At 49.6% G+C, this 14,248-nt stretch overlaps 1 protein-coding gene across 1 annotated transcript in view; it reads left to right on the top strand.

The window, feature by feature from the left end:
- Positions 1-14,248, top strand: part of KDM2A (lysine demethylase 2A) — a 153,955-nt gene that overhangs the window by 54,754 nt on the left and 84,953 nt on the right. The window contains 4 exon segments of the mRNA XM_038764673.1: positions 5,011-5,149; positions 7,024-7,102; positions 7,494-7,540; positions 8,383-8,561. Of these exon segments, the coding sequence (XP_038620601.1) occupies positions 5,011-5,149; positions 7,024-7,102; positions 7,494-7,540; positions 8,383-8,561 (444 nt within the window).

Below are 14,248 nucleotides of genomic sequence, written 5' to 3' on the forward strand. Positions count from 1 at the left end.
ATTTCTTCCTTGTACCACTAAAGGAGGAACCAGCCTCAGGCACCGCTGTGCCCACAGGACTCGTAGTTGGGGCCCAGGGGTGGAGGCATCCTGCCAGGGCTGTGTGTGACATAATAATAATATAATAATAATAATAATAATAATAATGGCATTTATTAAGCACATACTATGTGCAAAGCACTAGTTCTAAGTGCTGGAGAGGTTCCAAGGTGTCCTGCCAGGGCAGGGCTGCAGCTGGAAAGGAGCAGACGTAGTTGGCAGGGACGTATTGATTGACTTCTAGACTGTGAGCCCACTGTTGTATCCTCCCCAGCGCTTAGAACAGTGCTTTGCGCATAGTAAGCGCTTAATAAATGCCATTATTATTATTATTATTATTATTATAATTATCATTATTATTATTGAGTAGGGACCGTCTCTACATGTTGCCAGCTTGGACTTCCCAAGCGCTTAGTCCAGTGCTCTGCACCCGGTAAGCGGTCAATAAAGATGATTGAATGAATGAATGAATGAATACGTAGCCAACTTGGACTTCCCAAGCGCTTAGAGAAGCAGCGTGTCTCAGTGGAAAGAGCCCGGGCTTTGGAGTTAGAAGTCATGGGTTCAAATCCCGGCTCTGCCGACTGTCAGCTGGGTGACTTTGGGCAAGTCACTTCACTTCTCTGGGCCTCAGTTCCCTCATCTGGAAAATGGGGATTAAAACTGTGAGCCCCCCGTGGGACAACCTGATCACCTTGTAACCTCCCCAGTGCTTAGAACAGGGCTTTGCACATAGTAAGCGCTTAAGAAATGCCATCATTATTATTAGCACAGTGCTCTGCACACAGTAAGCGCTCAATAAAAACGATTGAATGAATGAGTGGATGAATTTATTGAGCGCTTACTGTGTGCAGAGCACTGGACTAAGCACTTGGGAAGTACAAGTTGGCAACATAGAGAGACGGTCCCTACCCAACAGCGGGCTCACAATCTAGTCATTCATTCATTCAGTCGTATTTATTGAGCGCTTACTGTGTGCAGAGCACTGTACTAAGCGCTTGGGAAGTCCAATTTGGCAACATATAGAGATGATTCATTCATTCAATCATATTTATTGAGCGCTTACTGTGTGCAGAGCACTGTGCTAAGCGCTTGGGAAATCCAAGTTGGCAGCACAGAGAGACGGTCCCTACCCAACAGCGACCGACCCAGCTGGCTTCATTCATTCATTCATTCAGTCGTATTTATTGAGCACTTACTGTGTGCAGAGCACTGTACTAAGCGCTTGGGAAGTACAAGTTGGCAACATATAGAGACGATTCATTCATTCAATCATATTTATTGAGCGCTTACTGTGTGCAGAGCACTGGACTAAGCGCTTGGAAAGTTCAAGTTGGAGATGGTCCCTACCCAACAGCGACGGACCCAGCTGGCTTCATTCATTCATTCATTCAGTCGTATTTATTGAGCGCTTACTGTGTGCAGAGCCCTGGGCTAAGCGCTTGGGAAGTCCAAGTCGGCAACATATAGAGACGATTCATTCATTCAGTCTTCTTTATTGAGCGCTTACTGTGTGCAGAGCACTGTGCTAAGCGCTTGGGAAGTCCAAGTTGGCAACGTAGAGAGACGGTCCCTTCCCAACAGCGGGCTCACAGTCTAAAAGGGGGAGACAGAGAACAGAATGAAACATATTAACAAAATAAAATAAATAGAATATGTACAAATAAAATAGAGTAGTAAATATGTACAAACATATAGACATATATACAGGTGCTGTGGGGAAGGGAAGGAGGTAAGATGGCGGGGATGGAGAGGGGGACGAGGGGGAGAAGAAGGAGGGGGCTCAGTCTGGGAAGGACTCCCGGAGGGGCTAGCGTGGCTCAGTGGAAAGAGCCCGGGCTTTGGAGTCAGAGGTCACGGGTTCAAATCCCAGCTCTGCCAATTGTCAGCTGGGTGACTTGGGGCAAATCACTTCACTTCTCTGGGCCTCAGTTCCCTCATCTGGAAAATGGGGATGAAGACTGTGAGCCCCCCGTGGGACAACCTGATCGCCTTGTAACCTCCCCAGCGCTTAGAACAGTGCTTGGCACATAGTAAGCGCTTAATAAATGCCATCATCATCATCGTTATTATTATTCAGTCAGTCAGGCGTGGTCGTTGAGCACTTACTGTGCAGAGCACTGTTTTAAGCGCTTGGGAGAATATGACATAACAGAGTTGGTAGGCGGCGTTCAGGCTACTTCCCCCCCGCCGGGGCCCCTGGGTTCTCGGCGAGTCACAGTCTTCTCGACTGTGAGCCCACTGTCGGGTAGGGACCGTCTCTCTATGTTGCCAACTTGGACTTCCCAAGCGCTTAGTACAGTGCTCTGCACACAGTAAGCGCTCAATAAATACGATTGATTGATTGATTGATTTTTATTTTGGTAATATGTTCTGTTTTGTTCTCTGTCTCCCCCTTCTAGACTGTGAGCCCGCTGTTGGGTAGGGACCGTCTCTCTATGTTGCCAACTTGGACTTCCCAAGCGCTTAGTCCAGTGCTCTGCACACAGTAAGCGCTCAATAAATAGGATTGATTGATTGATTGAAGGAAAAGTTGAAGTGGGAATTTTTCTCCCTTCCCTCCCCCCCGCCCGCCCCGAGTTCAAATTGGACTTCCTCTTCCGGGGGCACCCTCCCTCCGCTCCTCTGCCACCGCTCACCTCCTCACCGTCCCTCGTTCTCGCCCGTCCCGCCGTCGACCCCCGGCCCACGTCCTCCCCTGGGCCCGGAACGCCCTCCCTCCACACATAATAATAATAATAATGTTGGTATTTGTTAAGCGCTTACTATGTGCAAAGCACTGTTCTAAGCGCCCGGGTAGATACAAGGCAATCAGGTTGTCCCACGAGGGGCTCACGGTCTTCATCCCCATTTTCCAGATGAGGGAACTGAGGCCCAGAGAAGTGAAGTGACTTGCCCAAAGTCACCCCACTGACAGTTGGCATTTTATTAAGCGCTTACTACGTGCCAAGCACTGTTCTAAGCACCGGGGTGGTTACAGGGTGATCAGGTTGTCCCACAAGGGGCTCACAGTCTTCATCCCCATTTTCCAGATGAGGGAACTGAGGCCCAGAGAAGTGAGGTGACTTGCCCAAAGTCTCACAGCTGACCATTGGCAGAGCCGGGATTTGAACCCGTGACCTCTGACTCCAAAGCCCGGGCTCTTTCCACTGAGCCACGCTGCCTAACCCGTGATATGGCCTGAGCGTGGCTCAGAGTGGTAATAATAATAATAATAATAATGGCATTTGTTAAGCACTTACTATGTGCAAAGCACTGTTCTAAATGCTGGGGAGGATACAAGGTGATCAGGTTGTCCCCCGGGGGGCTCACAGTCTTAATCCCCATTTTACAGATGAGGTCACTGAGGCCCAGGGAAGTGAAGTGACTTGCCCAAAGTCACCAAGCTGACAAGTGGCGGAGCCGGGATTTGAACCCACGGCCTCTGGCTCCAAAGCCCAGGCTCTTTCCACTGAGCCACGCTGCCTAACCTGTGATATGGCCTGAGCGTGGCTCAGAGTGGTAATAATAATAATAATAATGGCATTTGTTAAGCACTTACTATGTGCAGAGCACTGTTCTAAGCGCTGGGGAGGATACAAGGTGATCAGGTTGTCCCCCGGGGGGCTCACAGTCTTAATCCCCATTTTACAGATGAGGTCACTGAGGCCCAGAGAAGTGAAGTGACTTGCCCAGAGTCACACAGCTGACCATTGGCAGAGCCGGGATTTGAACCCGTGACCTCTGACTCCAAGGCCCGGGCTCTTTCCACTGAGCCACGCTGCCTAACCCGTGATATGGCCTGAGCGTGGCTGAGAGTGGTAATAATAATAATAATAATGATGGTATTTGTTAAGCGCTTACTATGTGCAGAGCACTGTTCTAAGCGCTGGGGAGGATACAAGGTGATCAGATTGTCCCACGGGGGGCTCACAGTCTTAATCCCCATTTTACAGATGAGGGAACTGAGGCCCAGAGAAGTGAAGTGACTTGCCCAGAGTCACACAGCTGACCATTGGCAGAGCCGGGATTTGAACCCGTGACCTCTGACTCCAAAGCCCGGGCTCTTTCCACTGAGCCACGCTGCTTCTCAATGCGCTGGAGGAGGCGGCGGCAGGGCCCGAGATCGGCCCCCAGTACTCTTTAGTGCCCAGTGGTCAGCTCCATTAGAGAAGCAGCGCGGCTCAGCGGAAAGAGCCCGGGCTTTGGAGTCAGAGGTCACGGGTTCGAATCCCGGCCCCGCCAACTGCCAGCTGGGGGACTCTGGGCAAGTCACGTCACTTCTCTGGACCTCAGTTCCCTCATCTGGAAAATGGGGATGAAGACTGCGAGCCCCCCGTGGGACAACTTTATCACCTTGTAACCTCCCCAGCGCTTAGAACGGTGCTTTGCACATAGTAAGCGCTTAATAAGTGCCATCATTATTATTATTGTTAATGGCAGGGAGTAGCCGTGCCTAAAATACACATGTAATAGCAATATATTTTTTTTGTTGTTGTCTGTCTCCCCCTTCTAGACTGTGAGCTCACTGTTGGGTAGGGACCGTCTCTAGATGTTGCCGATTTGTCCTTCCCAAGCGCTTAGTACAGTGCTCTGCACACAGTAAGCGCTCAATAAATACGAATGAATGAATGAATGAAGGCCTGTTCTCAGTGGCCGCTCGGACCCTGCCTTCTCTGGAGTGTGAGCTCGTTGTGGGCAGGGATTGTCACTACTGTCGGACTTTCCCAAGCGCTCAGTACAGTGCCGTGCACATAGTAAGTGCTTAATGCATACGATTGATCGAACTAGTGAATCACCAGGGACTCCGGGGGCCCCGGAACACCTCCGGTGGCACGTTAAGCAGCGCTTAGTACAGTGCTCTGTGCATAGTAAGCGCTCAATAAGTACGATTGATGATGATGCTCTGCGCACAATAAGCGCTCAATAAATACGATGGATTGATTTGGGCCTCGCCTGACCCTCCCCACGCCGCCCTCTCTCTCTCCCCAGCGGGGTACGATGAGGCGACGCTATGAGGACGACGGCATCTCGGACGACGAGATCGAGGGGAAGCGGACCTTCGACTTGGACGAGAAGCTGCACACCAATAAATACAACGCCAGCTTCGTCACCTTCATGGAGGGGAAAGGTCAGTTTGGGGGTCGCGGGGGGGGGGGGGGGAAGCAGGAGGGCTCGGGCCTGGGGTCTTAACAGGACCCCCTTTCTGGGGTCGGCCCCGCGGACGACGTCCGGCGTCGGTTCTCGGTCCCCGGTAGCCCCGGCGTGCACGGATCATCATCATCGTCATCAGTCGTATTTATTGAGCGCTTACTGGGTGCAGAGCACTGGACTAAGCGCTTGGGAAGTCCAAGTTGGCAACATCTAGAGACAGCCCCTACCCAACGGCGGGCTCACAGTCTAGAAGGGGGAGACAGAGAACAAAACCAAACATACTAACAGAATAAAATAAATAGAATAGATATGCACAAGCAAAATAAATAAATAGAGTAATAAATATGTACAGACATATCATCAATCGTATTTATTGAGCGCTTACTATGTGCAGAGCACTGGACTAAGCGCTTGGGAAGTACAAATTGGCAACATCTAGAGACCGTCCCTACCCAACAGCGGGCTCACAGTCTAGAAGGGGGAGACAGAGAACAAAACCAAACATACTAACAAAATAAAATAAATAGAATAGATATGCACAAGTAAAATAAAATAGAGTAATAAATATGTACAAACATATCATCAATCGTATTTATTGAGCACTTACTATGTGCAGAGCACTGGACTAAGCGCTTGGGAAGTCCAAATTGGCAACATCTAGAGACAGCCCCTACCCGACAGCGGGCTCACAGTCTAGAAGGGGGAGACGGAGAACAAAACCAAACATACTAACAGAATAAAATAAATAGACTAGATATGCACAAGTAAAATAAATAGAGTAATAAATATGTACAAACATATCATCAATCGTATTTATTGAGCGCTTACTATGTGCAGAGCACTGGACTAAGCGCTTGGGAAGTCCAAATTGGCAACATCTAGAGACAGCCCCTACCCGACAGCGGGCTCACAGTCTAGAAGGGGGAGACAGAGAACAAAACCAAACATACTAACAAAATAAAATAAATAGAATAGATATGCACAAGCAAAATAAATAAATAAATAGAGTAATAAATATGTACAAACATATCATCATCATCAGTCGTATTTATTGAGCACTTACTGTGTGCAGAGCACTGGACTAAGCGCTTGGGAAGTACAAATTGGCAACATAGAGAGACAGTCCCTACCCAAAAGTGGGCTCACAGTCTAAAAGGGGGAGACAGAGAACAAAACCAAACATACTAACAAAATAAAATAAATAGAATAGATATGGACAAGTAAAATAAATAAATAAATAAATAGAGTAATAAATCTGTACAAACGTATATCCATCTATACAGGTGCTGTGGGGAAGGGAAGGAGGTAAGATGGGGGGGATAGAGAGGGGGATGAGGGGGAGAGGATGGAAGGGGCTGAGTGTGGGAAGGCCTCCTGGAGGAGGTGAGCTCTCAGTAGGGCCTTGAAGGGAGGAAGAGAGCGAGCTTGGCGGATGGGCAGAGGGATTGGGGGCATTCCAGGCCCGGGGGGATGACGGATCAATCTATTTATTGAGCGCTTACTGCGTGCAGAGCACTGGACTAAGCGCTTGGGACGTCCAAGTTGGCAACACACATCCGATCCCATCCCGCCGGCCGATTTAGACTGTGAGCCCGCCGTCGGGTAGGGACCGTCTCTAGACGTTGCCAACTTGGACTTCCCAAGCGCTGGGTCCAGTGCTCTGCACGCAGTAAGCGCTCAATAAATACGATTGATGACGATGATGATTCCAACCACTCATGCCAGCGCCACGACCCTCTAAAATCCCCAACCGGAAACGATTCTGCCCGGTTTTCCGGCGTCTGCGGGGAGCCTCCCGCAACCCCAAATCCGTCTCTTCCCTCCCTTACTCCGCCTTCCCTCCCCGTCCAGACTTCAACGTGGAGTACATCCAGCGGGGCGGGCTGAGGGACCCGCTCATCTTCAAGAATTCGGACGGCCTGGGCATCAAGTGAGTCCTTTCGGGCCTCGGGGGGCTGTCGGGGGGCTGTCGCCCGGCCCCCCGGGTAAGGAGGAACGGGGACGACGGTGGGCGTATCTATTAAAGATATCTAGAGAAGCAGCGTGGCTCAGAGGAGAAGAGCCCGGGCTTTGGAGTCAGAGGTCACGGGTTCAAGCCCCAGCTCCAATTGTCAGCTGGGTGACTTGGGGCAAGTCCCTTCACTTCTCTGGGCCTCAGTGACCTCCTCCGGAAAATGGGGGTGGAGACTGGGAGCCCCCCGTGGGACAACCCGATCGCCTGGTAACCTCCCCAGCGCTCAGAACGGTGCTTGGCGCGTAGTAAGCGCTTGATAGGTGCCGTCGTGATTATTGTTAAGCGCTTCTGGCTGTTTATCCTCCAGGATGCCGGACCCGGACTTCAGCGTGAACGACGTGAAGATGTGTGTGGGTAAGCGGCTCCCTCGGGGTCTCCGGGTGGGCAGGGGTCCGCCGACCGGGGCGCGGCGAGGGGGGCCACGTGCGCGATTCCGGGGGCGGTTGTGGGGCCTTGAATCCCCTCTTCCCTCCTCCAACCCCTTTCCGGGACCCCTAGCATCCCGAGACCCCCGCCCCTTGTCTCCCCGCAAGCCCAGTTCCCCCCTCTCCCCGTCCGGTGCTCCTCTTCCAAACCCCTCCTTTTAGACTGCGAGCCCACTGTTGGGTAGGGACCGTCTCTCTATGTTGCCAACTTGGACTTCCCAAGCGCTTAGTCCAGTGCTCTGCACATAGTAAGCGCTCAATAACTATGATTGATGATGATGATGATGCAGGTGCTGTGGGGAGGGGAAGGACGTAAGACGGGGGGGATGGGGAGGGGAAGGGGCGGGGGGGGTCATTCATTCAATCGCATTTATTGAGCGCTTCCTGTGTGTAGAGCACTGTACTAAGTGCTTGGGAAGTCCAAGTTGGCAACATCTAGAGACGGTCCCTACCCGACAGCGGGCTCACAGTCTAGACGGGGGAGACAGACAACAAAACCAAACATACTAACAACATAAATAGAATGAACATGTACAAATAAAATAAATGAATAGAGTAATAAATCCGTACAAACTTATATGCATCTATGCAGGCGCTGTGGGGAGGGGAAGGAGGTAAGGCGGGAGGGGGGGGGTCATTCATTCAATCGTATTTATTGAGCGCTTCCTGTGTGCAGAGCACTGGACTAAGCGCTTGTCAGAGCCCCCCTCCTGCCCCGGTGCCCCACTCCCCCCCACCGAGCGAAGGCAACCGCCCCGTCTGTCCCGGCAGGGAGCCGGCGCATGGTGGACGTCATGGATGTGAACACGCAGAAGGGCATCGAGATGACCATGGCCCAGTGGACGCGCTACTACGAGACCCCGGAGGAGGAGCGGGAGAAGCTGTACAACGTCATCAGCCTGGAGTTCAGCCACACCAGGCTGGAGAACATGGTGCAGCGGCCCACCACGGTCAGTCTGCCCCTCGGCCCGGGGTGGGGGGATCTTCTCAATCAATCAATCAATCAATCAATCGTATTTATTGAGTGCTTACTGTGTGCAGAGCACTGGCCTAAAAGCGCTTGGGAAGTCCAAGTCGGCAACACATAGAGGCGGTCCCTACCCAACGGCGGGCTCACGGTCTAGAAGGGGGAGACGGAGAACAAAACCAAACATATTAACCAAATAAAATAAATAGAATAGGTATGTACAATCAATCAATCAATCGTATTTATTGAGCGCTTACTGTGTGCAGAGCACTGGACTAAGCGCTTGGGAAGTCCAAGTCGGCAACACATAGAGGCGGTCCCTACCCAACGGCGGGCTCCCAGTCTAGAAGGGGGAGACAGACGACAAAGCATATTAACCAAATAAAATAAATAGAACAAATACGTAGAAATAAAATAGAGTAATAAATCCGTACAAGCATCTATACAGGTACTGAGGGGAGGGGAAGGAGATAAGGCCGGGGGGGTGGGGAGGGGTTAATGATGGTATTTATTCATTCAATCGTATTTATCGGGCCTTGGTTTCCTCATCTTTAAAATGGGGATCAGATACTTACCTGCCTGCCCTCCTTTCATTCATTCATTCAGTTGTATTTATTGAGCGCTTACTGTGTGCAGAGCACTGGACTAAAAGCGCTTGGGAAGTCCCAAGTTGGCAACACATAGAGGCGGTCCCTACCCAACGGCGGGCTCACAGTCTAGAAGGGGGAGACAGAGAACAAAACCAAACATATTAACCAAATAAAATAAATAGAATAGGTACAATCAATCGATCGTATTTATTGAGCGCTTACTGTGTGCAGAGCACTGGACTAAAAGCGCTTGGGAAGTCCAAGTCGGCAACACATAGAGACGGTCCCTACCCAACGGCGGGCTCACAGTCTAGAAGGGGGAGACAGACAACCAAACATATTAACCAAATAAAATAAATAGAACAAATATGTAGAAATAAAATAGAGTAATAAATCCGTACAAGCATCTATACAGGTACTGAGGGGAGGGGAAGGAGATAAGGCAGGGGGGTGGGGAGGGGATAATGATGGTATTTGTTCATTCATTCATTCAGTCGTATTTATTGGGCCTTGGTTTCCTCATCTTTAAAATGGGGATCAGATACCTGCCTGCCCTCCTTTCATTCATTCATTCAGTTGTATTTATTGAGCGCTTACTGTGTGCAGAGCACTGGACTAAGCACTTGGAAAGCCCAAGTTGGCAACATCTAGAGACAGTCCCTACCCAACAGTGGGCTCCCAGTCTAGAAGGGGGAGACGGAGAACAAAACCAAACATATTAACCAAATAAAATAAATAGAATAGGTATGTACAATCAATCAATCAATCGTATTTATTGAGCGCTTACTGTGTGCAGAGCACTGGACTAAGCGCTTGGGAAGTCCAAGTCGGCAACACATAGAGGCGGTCCCTACCCAACGGCGGGCTCCCAGTCTAGAAGGGGGAGACAGACAACCAAACATATTAACCAAATAAAATAAATAGAACAAATATGTAGAAGTAAAATAGAGTAATAAATCCGTACAAGCATCTATACAGGTACTGAGGGGAGGGGAAGGAGATAAGGCAGGGGGGTGGGGAGGGGATAATGATGGTATTTGTTCATTCATTCATTCAGTCGTATTTATTGGGCCTTGGTTTCCTCATCTTTAAAATGGGGATCAGATACCTGCCTGCCCTCCTTTCATTCATTCATTCAGTTGTATTTATTGAGCGCTTACTGTGTGCAGAGCACTGGACTAAGCACTTGGAAAGCCCAAGTTGGCAACATCTAGAGACAGTCCCTACCCAACAGTGGGCTCCCAGTCTAGAAGGGGGAGACGGAGAACAAAACCAAACATATTAACCAAATAAAATAAATAGAATAGGTATGTACAATCAATCAATCAATCGTATTTATTGAGCGCTTACTGTGTGCAGAGCACTGGACTAAGCGCTTGGGAAGTCCAAGTCGGCAACACATAGAGGCGGTCCCTACCCAACGGCGGGCTCCCAGTCTAGAAGGGGGAGACAGACAACCAAACATATTAACCAAATAAAATAAATAGAACAAATATGTAGAAGTAAAATAGAGTAATAAATCCGTACAAGCATCTATACAGGTACTGAGGGGAGGGGAAGGAGATAAGGCAGGGGGGTGGGGAGGGGATAATGATGGTATTTGTTCATTCATTCATTCAGTCGTATTTATTGGGCCTTGGTTTCCTCATCTTTAAAATGGGGATCAGATACCTGCCTGCCCTCCTTTCATTCATTCATTCAGTTGTATTTATTGAGCGCTTACTGTGTGCAGAGCACTGGACTAAGCACTTGGAAAGCCCAAGTTGGCAACATCTAGAGACAGTCCCTACCCAACAGTGGGCTCCCAGTCTAGAAGGGGGAGACGGAGAACAAAACCAAACATATTAACCAAATAAAATAAATAGAATAGGTATGTACAATCTATCAATCAATCGTATTTATTGAGCGCTTACTGTGTGCAGAGCACTGGACTAAAAGCGCTTGGGAAGTCCAAGTCGGCAACACATAGAGGCGGTCCCTACCCAACGGCGGGCTCACAGTCTAGAAGGGGGAGACGGAGAACAAAACCAAACATATTAACCAGATAAAATAAATAGAATAGGTATGTACAATCAATCAATCAGTCATATTTATTGAGCGCTTACTGTGTGCAGAGCACTGGACTAAGCGCTTGGGAAGTCCAAGTCGGCAACACATAGAGGCGGTCCCTACCCAACGGCAGGCTCCCAGTCTAGAAGGGGGAGACGGAGAACAAAACCAAATATATTAACCAAATAAAATAAATAGAACAAATATGTAGAAATAAAATAGAGTAATAAATCTGTACAAACATCTATACAGGTACTGAGGGGAAGGAGATAAGGCGGGGGGTTGGGGAGGGGATAATGATTGTATTTGTCCATTCATTCATTCATTCAGTCGTATTTATCGGGCCTTGGCTTCCTCATCTTTAAAATGGGGATAAGATACTTACCTGCCTGCCCTCCTTTCATTCATTCATTCAATTGTATTTATTGAGCGCTTACTGTGTGCAGAGCACTGGACTAAGCGCTTGGGAAGTCCAAGTCGGCAACACATAGAGGCGGTCCCTACCCAACGGCGGGCTCACAGTCTAGAAGGGGGAGACGGAGAACAAAACCAAACATCCTGACAAAATAAAATAAATAGAATAGATAGGTACAAGATAAATAAATGAATAAATAGAATAATAAATATATATAAACATATATCCAGGTGCTGTGGGGAAGGGAAGGAGGAAGATGGGGAGGATGGAGAGGGGGACGAGGGGGAGAGGAAGGAAGGGGCTCAGTCTGGGAAGGGGCTGTCCAGCGGGAAGCCCGTAGCTCAGTGGAAAGAGAGTGGAAAGCTCCCGGGTTCAAATCCCGGCTCCGCCACTTGTCAGCTGGGTGACCTTGGGCAAGTCACTTCACTTCTCTGGGCCTCAGTGCCCTCATCTGGAAAATGGGGATGACGACCGGGAACCCCCCCGTGGGACAATCTGATCATAATAATAATAATCATCATCATCAATCGTATTTATTGAGCGCTTACTATGTGCAGAGCACTGTACTAAGCGCTTGGGAAGTACAAATTGGCAACATATAGAGACAGTCCCTACCCAGCAGTGGGCTCACAGTCTAAAAGGGGGATAATAATAATGATGGCATTTGTTAAGCGCTTACTATGTGCAAAGCACTGTTGTAAGCGCTGGGGAGGTTGTCCCACGTGGGGCTCACGATCTTCATCCCCATTTTACAGAAGAGGTCACTGAGGCCCAGAGAATAATAATAATGGTGGCATTTATTAGGCGCTAACTGTGTGCAAAGCACTGTTCTAAGCGCTGGGGAGGATACAAGGCGATCAGGTTGTCCCACGGGTGGCTCACAGTCTTCATCCCCATTTTCCAGGTGAGGTCACTGAGGCCCAGAGAAGTGAAGTGACTTGCCCCAAGTCACCCAGCTGACAATTGGCAGAGCCGGGATTTGAACCCACGACCTCGGACTCCAAAGCCCGGGCTCTTTTCCACTGAGCCAGGCTGCTTCTCTTGTAACCTCCCCAGCGCTTAGAACAGTGCTTTGCACATAGTAATCAATCGATCAATCAATCAATCGTATTTATTGAGTGCTTACTGTGTGCAGAGCACTGGACTAAGCGCTTGGGAAGTCCAAGTCGGCAACACATAGAGACAGTCCCTACCCAACAGCGGGCTCACATCTAGAAGTGGGTAAGCGCTTAGAACAGTGCTTTGCACATAGTAAGCGCTTAATAAATGCCATTATTATTATTATTATTAAGCACACTACTCAGTCTAGTTGGCACCCGAGACCGGGGCAGGTGGCTGTTTCCCAGGGGTGCTCACAGGTGCCCATTCTTATTATTAATAATAATAATAATAAAGATGTCATTTTTAAGCGCTTACTATGTGCAGAGCACTGTTCTGAGTGCCGGGGGGGGGGAATACAAGGTGATCAGGTTGTCCCACGTGGGGCTCACAGTCTTCATCCCCATTTTCCAGATGAGGGAACTGAGGCTCAGAGAAGTGAAGCGACTTGCCCAAGGTCACACGGCAGACGTGTGGCGGAGCCGGGATTCGAACCCACGACCTCTGACTCCAAAGCCCGGGCTCTTTTCCACTGAGCCACGCGGCTTCTCTAGAATTCTCAGTCCGGATTTCCAGTCCGGTGGCTTTAGCAGAGAATAATAATAATAATAATAATAATAATGGCATTTATTAAGCGCTTACTCTGTGCAAAGCACTGTTCTAAGCGCTGGGGAGGTTACAGGGTGATCAGGTTGTCCCACGTGGGGCTCACAGTCTTCATCCCCATTTTACAGAGAAGCAGCGTGGCTCAGTGGAAAGAGCCCGGGCTTGGGAGTCAGAGGTCATGGGTTCCAATCCCGGCTCCGCCACATGTCTGCTGTGTGACCTTGGGCAAGTCACTTCACTTCTCTGAGCCTCAGTTCCCTCACCTGGAAAATGGGGATGAAGACTGTGAGCTCCCCGTGGGACAACCTGATCACCTTGTATCCCTCCCAGCGCTTAGAACAGTGCTTGGCACATAGTAGGCACTTAGCAAATGCCATCATTAATTTCGGGGCAACCAAGGGTGCAGTGGCTGGGGTGTCTCCATTCGCGGGGGCCTCACGTTCGCTAATAATAATAATTACGGTAGTGATAATAATAATAATGATGGCATTTATTAAGCGCCTACTATGTGCTAAGCACTGTTCTAAGCGCTGGGGAAGTTACAAGGAGATCAGGTTGTCCCACGGGGGGCTCACAGTCTTAATCCCCATTTTACAGATGAAGGAACTGAGGCATAGAGAAGTGAAGTGACTTGCCCAAAGTCACACAGCTGACAATTGGCAGAGCCGAGATTTGAACCCATGACCCCTGAAGCAGCGTGGCTCAGTGGAAAGAGCCCAGACTTGGGATTCAGAGGTCATGGGTTCTAATCCCGGCTCCGCCACACGTCTGCTGTGTGACCTTGGGCAAGTCACTTCACTTCTCTGAGCCTCAGTTCCCTCACCTGGAAAATGGGGATGAAGACTGGGAGCCCCCCGTGGGACAACCTGATCACCTTGTATCCCTCCCAGCGCTTAGAACAGTGCTTCGCAC

Source organism: Tachyglossus aculeatus, chromosome 22 (assembly GCF_015852505.1).
Source record: "Tachyglossus aculeatus isolate mTacAcu1 chromosome 22, mTacAcu1.pri, whole genome shotgun sequence".
In the NCBI taxonomy this organism is placed as follows: Eukaryota; Metazoa; Chordata; class Mammalia; order Monotremata; family Tachyglossidae; genus Tachyglossus; species Tachyglossus aculeatus.